The following is a 13,477-nucleotide window of genomic DNA, read 5'->3' as shown; positions in this document are numbered from 1 at the left end:
AGTGAGCCGAGATCGTGCCATTGCACTCCAGCCTGGGTGACAGAGCAAGACTCCGTCTCAAAAAAAAAGAAAAAAAGATATCCGGCCTGGGCAACATGGCAAAACCCCGTCTCTACAACAAATGAGCCAGGCACGAGCCTGTAGTCCCAGCTACTCAGGAGGCTGAGATGGGAGGATCACCTGAGCCCAGAAGGCTGAGGCTGTGGTGAGCTGAGATTGCACTACTGCACTCCAGCCTGCGTGGCAGAGAGACCCTGTCTCAATTAATTAGTTAATTAATTTAAAAAAGAAAGTGTAGTATTGGCGTCCAGGTAGACGAATGATCGATGCAACAGAATAGAAGTGTTGGGCCGCGTGCAGTGGCTCACGCCTGTAATCCCAGCACTTTGGGAGGCCGAGGCAGTTGTATCACAAGGTCAGGCATTCGAGACCAGCCTGGCCAACATAGGTTCTGAAACCCTGTCTCTACTGAAAATACAAAAATTTAACCGGGCGTGGTGGCTCACGCCTGTAATTTCAGCACTTTGGGAGGCCAAGGCAGGTGATCACTTGAGGTCAGGAATTCAAGACCTGGCCAACATGGTGAAACCCCGTCTTTACTAAAAATGCAAAAATTAGCTGGGCATGTTGGTGTGCGCCTGTAATCCCAGCTACTTGGGAGGCTGAGGCAGGAAAATCACTTGAACCTGGGAGGCGGAGGTTGCGATGAGTGGAGATCGCACCACTGCACTCCAGCCTGAGCAACAGAGCAAAACTCTGTCTCAGAAAAAAAAGAGAGGGAAAGAAAAAGAGAGAGGGAGAGAGGGAGGGAAAGAAAAAGAAAGAGAGAGAGAGAGAGAGAAAGAAAGACCAAGAGAAAATCTTCATGACCTTGAAGGAAGGAAGGAGAGAGAAAGAGAGAGAGAGAAAGGAAAGAAAGAAGAAGGAAGGAAGGAAGGAAGGAAGACTAAGAAAATCTTCATGACCTTTGATCAAGCAAAGATTTTCTAGAGTGACAACAAAAGCATCCATAAAAGAAAACAATTGATTAATTGGATTTGATCAAAATTAGTCACTTTTGTTCTTTGAAATACATAGTTTTTGTTTGTTTTTATGTTTTGAGACAGAGTTTTGCATTTGTTGCCAGGCTGGGGTGCAGTGGTGCAATCTCGGCTCGCCGAAACCTCTGCCTCCCAGGTTCAAGCGATTCTCCTGCCTCAGCCTCCCGAGTAGCTGGGACTACAGGAATGCGCCACCATGCTCGGCTACTTTTGTATTTTTAGTGGAGACAGGGTTGGTCAGGCTGGTCTTGAATTCCCGACCTCAGGTGATCTGCCCACCTCAGCCTCCCAAAGTGCTGGGTTTACAGGCATGAGCTACCATGCCTGGCCTAAAGACATCATTAAGAATGAAAACACAGGTAGCCCCTCTACCTCTGGAAGAGCCGAGCGTGAAAACACCAGGCACCAAGCTAGCAGGAAGCCCTCTGACTCAAGAAGATGGCTGATGCTTGGCAAAAATGCATGGATTATGCAGTACCTCTAGCAAAATGAGCTGGAGAGGTAATTTGTGATGCTCTAAAAAATGAAATGAATGTTATGCCTAAAAGTTCTCCAGTTGATTTGGTAACTGCTATGGACCAAAAAGTTGAAGAAATGCTTATTTCTTCCTTAAAATAAAAGTATCCATCTCAGTTTCATTGATGAGGAATCTGTGGCAGCTGGGGAAAAAGGTGTCTTTTTTTTTTTTTTTTGAGACGGAGTTTCGCTCTTGTTACCCAGGCTGGAGCGCAATGGCGCCATCTCGGCTCACCGTAACCTCCACCTCCTGGGTTCAGGTAATTCTCCTGCCTCAGCCTCCTGAGTAGCTGGGATTACAGGCACACACCAACATGCCCAGCTAATTTTTGCATTTTTAGTAGAGACGGGATTTCACCATGTTGGCCAGGCTGGTCTTGAACTCCTGACCTCAGGTGATCTGCCTGCTTCGGCCTCCCAAAGTGCTGGGATTACAGGCATGAGCCACTGTGCCTGGCGGGACAACTTTGTATATAGATTTCCTTTTGTAGTTGTTTCAATTGGCTTTGCTGTAAATAACAAGATATAATTTAGAGTGGTTTACATTTGTGTGGAAGATAAGTTGTACACTGCCAGGAAAGGAAAAGGTGCCTTTCGTAATGGTTAAAAACTACAGGTTTCACAAGAAGATATTACCAAATCACCCTTGGTGACTGAGTTGGGTGGGCTCTTCCAGAACACCAGAGACTGTAAGAATTGTTCTTTCCTAGGCCAGGTGCGGTGGCTCATGCCTGTTATCCTAGCACTTTGGGAGGCAGAGGCAAGTGGATCACGAGGTCAAGAGATCGAGACCATCCTGGTCAACACGGTGGAACCCAGTCTCTACTAAAATTACAAAAAAATAGCTGGGCATGGTGGTGCATGCCTGTAATCCCAGCTACTCAGGAGGCTGAGGCAGGAGAATTGCCTGAACCCAGGAGACGGAGGTTGCGGTGAGCCGAGATCACGCCATTGCACTCCAGCCTGGGTAACAAGAGTGAAACTCCATCTCAAAAAAAAAAAGAATTGTTCTTTCCTGATGGCCGTGGTGGTTCATGCCTATAATCCCAGCACTTTGGGAGGCCGAGGCTGGCAGATCACTTGAGGTCATGGGTTCAAGACCAGCCTGGCCAACATGGAGAACCCGTCTCTACCAAAAAACAAAACAAAAAAAGAACACCAAAATTGTTATTTCTAATATGGAAAAGCTTTTTTTTTTTCATTCTTGTTCATGGGATCTGTAGTGTTGGAACAGCAGCTATTAATATGTACCTTGTAGCAACTGGAGGAGCAGATGCATTTTATGAAATGAGAATTCACTGCTGAGATGTTGCAGGAGCTGGCATTATTGTTACTGAAGCTGGTGGCATGCTAATGGATGTTACAGGTGGACCATCTGATGTCACTAAGAGTAATTGCTGCAGATAATATTAACAGAAAGGATAGCCAAAGAAATTCAGGTAGTAGCTTTGCAATGAGATGATGAGGATTAATTACAGCAGCTTCAGAGTCAATCCCAGTTGCTTTTCTGACGATTTTTGCTGACTCACTGATGGATATATATTTTGGAAGTATGATATGCTTGGTTTAAATTCTCTTTGTCCAGGTTAAAAATTTGGAACTTGTTCCATTAAAAAAAAAAAATGAAAAGACAAACCACAAAATTGGAGAAAATATTTGCTAGGCATGTATCAAAGAATTTGTATATAGATGAAATAAAGAGTTCTCAAAACTCATAAAACAGCCCAGTTTTTTAAATGGGCAAAAGAATTGAACAGACATTTTAACAATGGAGAAATACAGATGGCAAATAAACACATGAAAAGATGGTTGAACATCATAAAAATCTACTGAGGGCCGGGCGTGGTGGCTCACACCTGTAATCCCAGCACTTTGGGAGGCTGAGGCAGGCAAATCACCTGAGGTCACAAGTTTGAGACCAGCCTGACCAACATGGAGAAACCTCATCTCTACCAAAAAAAAAAAAATCTTCTAATGAGGCTTGTCAGAGACTCCATACAGAGTCCTTATCCACCACAAATGCCTCTAGCTACAGCTTCCATCCCCTTCTGCCTTTCTAAAGAAGTTTTCTCTTGCTGTGGGATCCATTCACTGGGCAAATATAAATCAAACCCACAACCTACATATGGTGTGTAAAATTGAAGATTCACTATAGGTGGGCGCAGTGGCTCACGCCTGTAATCCTAGCACTTTGGGAGGCTGAGGCGGGCAGATCACTTGAAGTCAGGAGTTCAAAACCAGCCTGGGCCAACATGATGAAACCCTGTCTCTAGTAAAAACACAAAAATATTAGCCAGGCATGGTGGCACATGCCTGTAATTCCAGCTACTCGGGAGGGAGAGGCAGGAGAATTGTTTGAACTTGGGAGGCAGAGGTTGCAGTGAGCCGAGATCATGCCCTTGCACTCCAGCCTGGACAACGAGAGCAAAACTCCGTCTCAAAAAAAATTTTATTTTCAAGGACCAAGGTAGTAATAAATGCTACACCATGGATAAACGTATGATTCCATTTATATAAAATGTCTAGAACAGGCAAATCTATAGAGACAGAGTGGTCCCCTGGCTCTGGGGGTGACAACAGGGGGTTACTGCAAATGGGCACAAGCACCCTTTTTGGGGTGATAGAAATGTTCTAAAATTGGGTTGTGGTGATGGCTGCACACCATCAGTAAAGTGGTTGAATTCGACATTTAAATGAATGACTTTTATGGTATGTAAATTATACCTCAATAAAGATGTTTTTCAGCCAGGTGCAGTAGTAAGCACCTGTAATCTTAGCTACTCGGGGGGCTGAGGAGGGGGGATTGCTTGCGCCCAGGAGTTCGAGCCTGCAGTGAGCTGTGAGTGTATCACTGCACTCCAGCAACCTGGGCAACAGAGTGAGAACCTGTCTTTTAAAGAAAAAAACAAGAAAACAAAACATGATCACCTTCCATCACCTCCATCACAACTGCCCCAGGCCAAGGCACCATCCTGTCCTGCTTGGAATGTTCTGGTTGCCTTCTAACTGGTCTCCTTGCTTCTACTTTTCCTCTCTGTAATCTACTGTCACACAGCAGCAAGGATCCTATTGAAATGTAAGTCAGGCCAGGCGTGGTGGCTCATGCCTGTAATCCCAGCACTTTCGGAGGCCAAGGTGGACAGATCACAAGGGCAGGAGTTCAAGACCAGCCTGACCAACACAGTGAAACTCCGTCTCTACTAAAAATACAAAAATTAGCCAGGTATGCTGGCACGCATCTGTAATCCCAGCCACTCAGAAGGCTAAGGCAGGAGAATCGCTTGAACCCAAGCGGCGGAGGTTGCAGTGTGTTGAGATTGTACCACTGTACTCCAGCCTGGGCAACAAAGTGAGACTCTGTCTCAAATAAATAAATAAACAAAAATAAAATGTAAGTCAGCTCATGTTAGTCCTCTGCTCAAAATTCTCCAATAACAACTACCTCACTCACAGAAAACACGAAAGCCCTTATGGTGGCCTGCAAGCCCCCAGGGCTGCTGCCAGTTCTTTTCACAGCTTCCCTCCTACCACTCTCCACCTCCCTCACTGCACTTGGCCACACTAGTCTCATTTTGTTCCTTGAAGACACTAGGCGTGCTCCCACCTCAGGGCCTTTGCACATGCTGTTCCCTCTGCTTGGAAAACCCCACCCAGACATCCCTTGACTTCATCCCCCATGGTCTTCATTTAAGTCTTTCTTCAAATGCCATCTTCTCAGTGAGACCTGCCCTGAGCACCCTATTGTCACATTTTCCTCCATAGCCCTTCTCTTCTGACGCACTGTGTGTCTTTAGCCTGATTTAAAAATTCTGCCTATTGTCTGCCTTCTCTGATGAGCACATAAGCTCCAGAGGCAGATTTTTTTTTTTTTTTTTTTTTTTAAAGAAAGATTCTTGCTTTGTTGCCCAGGCTGGAATGTAGTGGCAGGATCTCTGCTCACTGCAACCTCCACCTCCTGGGGTTAGGCGATTCTCCCACCTCAGCCTCCCTATTAGCTGGGATTACAGGTACACGCCACCAACCCCAGCTAATTTTTTGTGTTTTTAGTAGAGATGAGTTTCCAACATGTTGGCCAGCCTGGTCTTGAACTCCTCATCTCAAGTGATTCACCCGCCTCGGCCTCCTACAATACTGGGATTACAGGCGTGAACCACTGCTCCTGGCCCAGAGTCAAATTTTTATTCACCTTAGTCACTGCTGTATCTCCAATGCCTGGAGCTGTGCTTAGCACATAATCGGCATGCAAATTTTTTTTTTTTTTTTTTTTTTTTTGAGACGCAGTTTCGCTCTTGTTACCCAGGCTGGAGTGCAATGGCGCCATCTCGGCTCACCACAACCTCTGCCTCCTGGGTTCCGGCAATTCTCCTGCCTCAGCCTCCTGAGTAGCTGGGATTACAGGCACGCGCCGCCATGCCCAGCTAATTTTTTGTATTTTTAGTAGAGATGGGGTTTCACCATGATGACCAGGATGGTCTCGATCTCTTGACCTCGTGATCCAACCACCTTGGCCTCCCAAAGTGCTGGGATTACAGGCTTGAGCCACTGCGCCTGGCGGCATGCAAATATTTTGCTGAATTAATGAACTTCCTCATTTGAGGAAATTAGGAAAAATAGACCATTGGATTTGGGATTAGGGTTCATGCATATGAATATCTGACACATGCTAAATTCTCAAAAATGTTGGCTGTTCTATGGCCAGGCGCAGTGGCTCACGCCAGTAATCCCAGCACTTTGGATAGCTGAGGTGGGTGAATCATGAGGTCAGGAGTTCGAGAGCAGCCTGGCCATCATGGTGAAACCCTGTCTCTACTAAAAATACAAAAAATTAGCTGGGTGTGGTGGTAGGCACCTGTAATCCCAGTTACTTGGGAGGCTGAGGCAGAATTGCTTGAACCCAGGATGCAGAGGTTTCAGCGAGCCGAGATCTCGCCACTGCATTCCAGCCAGGGAAGCCGTGCAAGACTCACGTCTCAAAAAAATTATAAAAAAGCACAGGAATGAAGCTGGCCTTGACTGGGAATAACTAAGCAGCCTTTGCATAAGGCAAGAAGAAGACCCTTTTTCAAACGATGGCTCATCACCCAGGATAATGGTGGTGTGAACAACTTAGTGGGTTGTACATAACATCTTGTTAATGACAGAAACTACTTGTTTTGTGTATTGCAAAAAAAAAAAGTAATGATTTATTTAAAATATTTTATTACATGAGAAAGTCTTGGCTGCTGCCTTGAAACAGCCACAAGATGGCAAGGATGGGTGGGGATAAGGCAGGAGCAGGAACCTGAATCTGGGCTGATGGTTGTGATGGAAGTGGGGAGACTGGGCAGGGTCAATAGGCTTGGAAGACAGTATGTGACAGATGAGGTGCAGCACGTGTGACAGCAAACTCAAGGGTGATGCCCAAGTGGCCTGGGAATCTGGAAGGATGAGTTTGCTATCAGCTGAGCTGTGGCCTCTGTGGGCAAGCAGGGCGGACAGTGGGTGGCATAAGAGCTGAGGGAACAGCTGTAGGGATGGGGAAACTGACTAGCCACCCCTGTATCTACTCCTGAGGACCCTTAAAAAAAAAAAAAAAGAAAAAAAAAACAGTAGCAACCAAATTCTCAGAAGGCAAAGCAGGATGGAATAGTGAGTCATTTACATTTTAGTGAAAAATGGTCTGGAGTTACAGAGAAATCTGTTAAGAAATCAGTCTCAATTTCCTGATCCTTAAAGATCAGTTACACCATTTGTTCTTTTTAAAGTATCTAATTCCTTCCAAGAATAAGGAGGCAGATTTTAGTGGGAACTTCCCCTGAAGTGAAGGACACTTGAGAATACAGCTGGTCATGTAAAAGAGGAGTTTGTACAAGAACAGTAACCCAAAAAGACAGAGAGCTCACAAAGGGTTTCCAACTAGGTTTTATTTTAGTTTCTAATATTATGAGCAATGATACAGGAGTAACTCAGGCAAATACATCACCTTGAATACATCAGAGAAAACTCACTGTGTCAGCACGTCTTGTGCTCCAGCAAATGAACATAAAAACAGAACAAAGTTAGCAGCATTAAAGTGCTTTTGGCCATACTTCTTTCAGAATCTTCCTCAGTGGTATAAATTTAATTTTACTTACTGAAGAAACTCAAAATTTCATTTATTCCCTAGGGGCTACATTGAAAAAACTCATGTTTATTCTAAAGAATTTTTTTTTCCCCCAAAAAAGAGCACAAAATCCATTGCAATTATGTGACACTGATTTTTTCTGACATGCTGTGAAGTGAGTGACCCTTGTCCATCCAGGCCTGGCACACACCCAGGAACATCCACCCACAGCACATCCACCTGGTAGAGTCCATCACTTCACCCCACACAACAGGGCAGACTGAGGGCTTTAAGTACCCGCAGGTATATGAGCAGGACATCACCTGTGATGTGGCCACCAACCAACTCATTTCCCCAGAGACAAGTGATGGCTGGGCTGCTGGCCCCTTCCCTGCTGGCTGCTTTTTGGGAGAGGTGTTGCTTATTTCTAGGAAGCTCCAACTTGTGCCAGACGGGATTTGTCACCCAAACTGCTTTTCGCACACAGTCAACACCCTGGTGACAGGCATCTGCTCCCATCTCAACCAATAACAATCCCAAAACTCAACATCAACATAAAGACAAGGGGGTCAGTCGAAGGTTTTGGGGATCAGGGAGGGTGGGAGAATGGGTGCTGCATTTTCCACATTGTCCCTTGGCCAACTGCAGTCACTGGCATAGGAAATTTAGTCCAAGGGACTCAGGGCAAGGTAGGGGAGGGGAGTGAAGACATGTCTCTTAAGGGCCACAACAGGGATGCAATCAAGCCTAGTAGGTGGGGGCTCTCAGGCCCATGAGCCCCTCGCAGGACGAGGCCAAGTGGACAGCCCATTCTCCAGCTGTCCTGTGTGGGGCCCACTCCCCTCAGCCAGCCACCAAGGTCCCCACCTTCCACCATCCTTCCTTCTACTACATCCTTCAACCACCTGGACCAAGCCATCTTCCAAAACAGATCTACACAAAACAGGCCTACACAAGTCCAGGACTGATGCTAAAGCAAGGGACACAATGATGGGAAGAGAAGCCAAGTCCCTCCTTGTCCCAGTGACCACCACCTGCTCCACCTGCTCCCCCCACATCCAACAGCCCTCTCCTCTGAGCTGCCCCCATTCCTCCAGCTTCCTTGCAGCACCCTTTCTAGCCCTCCCAGTACTGGGCCCACCTCAGCCTAAGCCCAGGGGTAACTGAGCCTCGCCACCAAGACGTGCCTGTGAGGCTCTGCGAACGGGATGAAGCAGTGAGCCAACAGACGAGACAGACACAAGCCACAGTCCTCTGGGACAGACTCTGCAACTACTTCTGATGCTTCTGTGAAGAAAATACAATCATCCCTTATACCTGCAGGTGTGCTGGGGTGCCAGGAGAACAGGTGTGCACAGGCTGGAGGAAGGTGGGGGTGTCTGCCTGATATCCTCGAAGGCTTCCATGAGGCACTGTGCAATGCTGAGATCCTAAGGCCTTATCAAGCAATCACATGAACCCGATAAAGCTGGAAAAAGCCTCAACTTAACTCCTTGGTACCATGCTGTCCATAGTTGTCGTTGAAAGCATCCTTTAGGGGTATGAGCCAGATCTTCCTGCAACAGCAGGCAAAGGAGGGGGGAAATAACTAGTGTTGGAGGGCTCAAAACAGCACGAGACTGGGTGCTTCATTCTCTTGGTGGTGGCCAGGGGCAGGAGCCACATGTGCCTCTGGGGGAGCCCACATGGCACACACAGCTGGCAGCACCACCCCCTCCATGCAGGTTCCGCCTCAGGTGCCCACTATCTGCTGGGCTGCAGGTACTGATGTGTGAACATATTGAGCTCACTGTCCAACCAACCAGCTTTATTCCTGCAAAGAAATGGTTCTTTTGTCACCACAATAGCTGATGACAGTTTTAGGACTACCCACCAGGCACTATTCTAAGTACACTTGCCATGTACCCTCATGTAACCCTCCAACAATCATGTTTATCCCCATTTCACAAATGGGAAAAAGGAGGCCCAGAGGGGTTAATAAGCCAGGGAGCCGCAAGTCAGGCTTTTCTGATTCTCAAGCCCTGTGTTTGCTTTACCCAGGACCATGTACAAGTCCCTGAGCTATCAGGAACTCAGTTTCCCTGCTTGTCAAGCAAGGGGTTGAGGTGCTAACAGGAGACCCTTTTCAGGTTTAACAGTGTCACCGTGGCTGACAATCAGCAGTTTCCCCCAACCCCCCTCCCTGAGAGTCCCCAGATGGCAAGCAGTGTGTCCCTGGGAAGCAGCTGTCCCCAGGTGGCGGCGGGGCGTGGGGGCCCACATCCGCAGTCAAGGGCAAGGAAAGCCCACTGATCTGGTGAGGTTGGAGCTGACACCCTCTGATGCAGCTCCCCTCTGGCTCTGCACCCTGTAGGCTCTGACGTCAGGGGCGAGGGCAGGAAGTGCAGGTCCCCATGTGCTGATGTTATCATGGGCTGGGCAGGCCAAGGGTTTCTACAGGACACTTTTATATTCAGTCATGCAGTTGTGTCACAAAATGTTACTCCCATTTTACAGATGAAAATAATGAGACATAGGAGAGTTAAGATCTTGGGTCAAACACATGAGTGGCTGGAGAGAACCTGTGACTCCAGACTCCTCAAACTGATGCTCTTTCCAGCAAACTGTTAATGAAAGCTCCACAGAGATCCCATGGAGATCCGAGTTCCAATCCCAGCTCTGCCAGTCCCCAACCAGGTAAACAGCTTCTCTGTGGGTAAATGGGAGGTCTATGCCCTTTTCATGGGTCCAAAGAGCGGCAGGTATAAGGAGAATCAGCATGCAGGAGCTGCTGCAGTCAAGCACACCTGGGCTCCCCTCCTAGCCTGGCCATTTTCTGAGATGTCAGACAAGTTCCCCATTTTTTTTTTTTTTTTTTTTTTTGAGACAGAGTTTTGCTCTTGTTGCCCAGGTTGGAGTGCAACGGCACGATCTCAGCTCACCGCAACCTCCGCCTCCCGAGTTCAAGTAATTCTCCTGCCTCAGCCTCCTGAGTAGCTGGGATTACAGGCATGCATCACTACACCTGGCTAATTTTGTATTTTTCGTAGAGATGGGGTTTCTCCATGTTGGTCAGGCTGGTCTTGAACTCCCAACCTCAGGTGATCCACCTGCCTTGACCTCCCAAAGTGCTGGGATTACAGGTGTGAGCCACCACGCCTAGCGTTTCCCAATTTTTCTACGTATAAAATGGAGGGATATGCAAGACTGAGTGAAATAGCACATGTAAAGCGCTGCAGGCCCTGCAGTTCGGCACAGGGTGCTGTGAACTGCAATCTCGCAGTACTGTGATGCCATTTATGTACCTGCCATCAACTGCAAGTGCTTTGTGGGCAGTGACACTGTGGTGTTGAGCCGCCAGCACCAGCAACATCTGGCACCCATCAGATACATGGTACACATCTAATACCAATGAGCTAAACCCCCACCAGAGAGGTTTGTGTCCACGCCCAAGACACAGTACCAACAGCTGAGCCCCAGTGTGCGTGGGCTGCACCCCTGAGCCCTCACCTCTGGCCACCCAACCCAGCCTCACCTGAGCAGCTTTGCTTTGCTCTGAAGTGAGTCAAGAACCTCAATTTTCTTGTTCATGGCAGCAATTTCCTGCTCCAGGTTCTCCCGGGTGACGTCAACTTGCTGACACAGATGAGCAAAGGTCCCAGACAGTTCCCTGGGGAGGAGAGAGAAGGGATCAACTGGGGTATGTGGAGCAAGATGCCACTGGTGGCTTAACGAACCCAGAGTGGGGAGCAGCTGGGCCCATCTATATCCCTGACAGCAGCTCTGCTCTGAGCCAGCCCTGGTTTGGCAGAATCTCCTACCCTCTGCTGAGACTGTGCATAATCATAACAACCAAACACATTCAACATCACCATGGCCTGAGAATCAACAGAACAGAGCAGTACACCATTGGGCACAAGAGATCCTGACTCTGCTGCTTATCAGCCAAGTGGCAGGGGACATGTGACTATTTTTCAAATCTGTTTCCTCATTTTGAAAAAAAGAGATGCCTGTAAGACAATATCTATCTCAAAGAGTCGGAGAAATACGTAAATTAGGTGCAAAATGTCTAGAGCAAAGGGTCCGCCACTCACAATAAAAAAAGGAAGTGAGCATATTCATGATATATACTGAGTAATACTAGCATGACAGATGCCAGTCACCCCAGATTGAGCAATAGATTCCCACCTGACCCAAGATGTGCATGAAAATCAGGCTGGGTTTGAAAACTTCAAAGCTGGTCGGGCGCGGTGGCTCCTGCCTGTAATCCAAGCACTTTGGAGGCCAAGGCAGGCGGATCACCTGAGGTTGGGAGTTCAAGACCAGCCTGACCAACATAGCGAAACCCCGTCTTAAAAAAGAAGGCCAGGTGCGGTGGTTCACGCCTATAATCCTAGCACTCTGGGAGGCCGAGGTGGGCAGATCACCTGAGGTCGGGAGTTCAAGACCAGCCTGACCAACATGGTGAAACCCCGTCTTAAGAAAACTTCAAAGCTACATCCACAGCCCAAGCTCTTCAGAGCAACCTCTGTAACTCTTACATTTTATAAATATCTCTTGCCTTCCCATTTCTTCCTCCTCAAGGAGCCCAGAGGCCTACCTAGTCCTGGCCCAAGACACAAGGTGTCCCTGGGAGACCCCTCTCCCCATGACTGGCCTCAAAGCTGGCCCTGCACCCCTGAAGGCCCAGGGTCTACGATGCTCAGGACCCAGTGGCTTCCAGGTCAGTTTGAAGAGAGATGGGGGAAGGGGGATGGGGCTGACCCTGCCTAAAGGAAGTCCCCTGCTGGGGTCCGAGGGGGTCACTCACTGCTGGACTTGGTGGCTACAGTTGGAGCCAGTGTAGCTGATGACCAGCTGCAGCTTCTCACTGGCATGCTCCACAAACTGGCGCTTGAAAGCCCTCTCTTTGGCCTTGGTGGTCCAGGTCAGACGCTCATAGACGTAGAGGAGGCCATAGAGCCCAAAAGAGAGGGCAATGAGCCGCCAGCCCACCGCCTTCCACACCTGCAGAACACACGGTCACCCTGGAGTGCAGCCTCTCTGTGACCCACCCTCCTTTGGGGCCCATCACTACCAGTGCCATCTAAAGGGCTCCAGCCAAGGAGTCTTCCATGTTTCTACTCTGAGTTCCTCTCTCAGTGTCTCCTTTGATCCCACCAAGGCCAGAAAGGCTGGGACCATCTCCAGAGGGAAGTGAGGGAAACAGTGAGGGAGTAAGCCAGTCACTGGCGCTGCTGTGGCCCTATGCGATCACAGTGAGAAGTCACTGAAAGAGAATGTATCAGACTGTGGCATGTGTGGCCAACGCAGGGGTCATCACCGGAACTAGCCCTCAGGCCCTGCCCACCTGCCCTCCTCCCCACCTTCCCAAGCAGAACTGCTCACTGACCACTCCTCCAACAACGAGAATGCCCATGGAGGTCCTGGATGTCAGGGAGGCCAGGCCAGTAACCATGGAAACCATGAGCTCCTCTTGGGTGAGTGAGCCCTGTGGCAGTGGGGGCATGCTGGGGTTGGCTGGCGTCAGAGGGATGGGACGCTGAACCTGAGGAAAGACGAGAGGCGTGAGGGGGATGTGGTGAGTCTCTCATTCACACGTTCTGTGTGTCCCTGTTCCCCAGACTAGGGCATCACTGAGAATGCCGTAGTCTGGGGAACAGGGACATACAGAGTAGCTCTTCAATTTCTAAAAGGCAAAAAGGGGAAAAGTAGCATCACATGTGGCAAAGGTGTGGAGCTTCCCAGTGGACCTGCCAACCCTCAGGTGATACCATGGGATGTGCACAGTGTGAGCAGGAGCCATCCTGGCCCACCTGGCAGCTTCCCTGAGCATGGGTTGTGCACAGAGGGCAGTACG

General features: G+C 48.5%; 1 protein-coding gene and 1 pseudogene across 6 annotated transcripts in view; one reads left to right on the top strand and one right to left on the bottom strand.

The window, feature by feature from the left end:
* The first annotated feature begins 1,240 nt into the window (after positions 1-1,240).
* On the top strand, positions 1,241-3,927 carry LOC101042306 (inositol monophosphatase 1-like; annotated as a pseudogene).
* A 3,512-nt stretch (positions 3,928-7,439) lies between these two features.
* The window catches only part of MFN2 (mitofusin 2), a 29,685-nt gene continuing 23,647 nt past the window's right edge, over positions 7,440-13,477 (bottom strand). For 5 of the 6 annotated variants that reach the window (XM_074380066.1, XM_074380065.1, XM_074380064.1 and 2 more), the window contains 4 exons: positions 13,010-13,165; positions 12,428-12,624; positions 11,153-11,287; positions 7,440-9,451 (listed from right to left, as the gene is read on the bottom strand). In XM_074380066.1, coding sequence (XP_074236167.1) covers positions 9,382-9,451; positions 11,153-11,287; positions 12,428-12,624; positions 13,010-13,165 — 558 coding nt within the window. In that variant the 3' untranslated portion in view covers positions 7,440-9,381. The remainder of the gene's footprint in view (positions 9,452-11,152; positions 11,288-12,427; positions 12,625-13,009; positions 13,166-13,477) is intronic. The other variant, XM_074380069.1, reaches the window with a different exon arrangement.

This window comes from Saimiri boliviensis, chromosome 11 (assembly GCF_048565385.1).
Source record: "Saimiri boliviensis isolate mSaiBol1 chromosome 11, mSaiBol1.pri, whole genome shotgun sequence".
Classification (NCBI taxonomy): domain Eukaryota; kingdom Metazoa; phylum Chordata; class Mammalia; order Primates; family Cebidae; genus Saimiri; species Saimiri boliviensis.
Note: the sequence above shows the minus strand (reverse complement) of the source record. Positions and strands in the feature narration are given on the sequence as shown.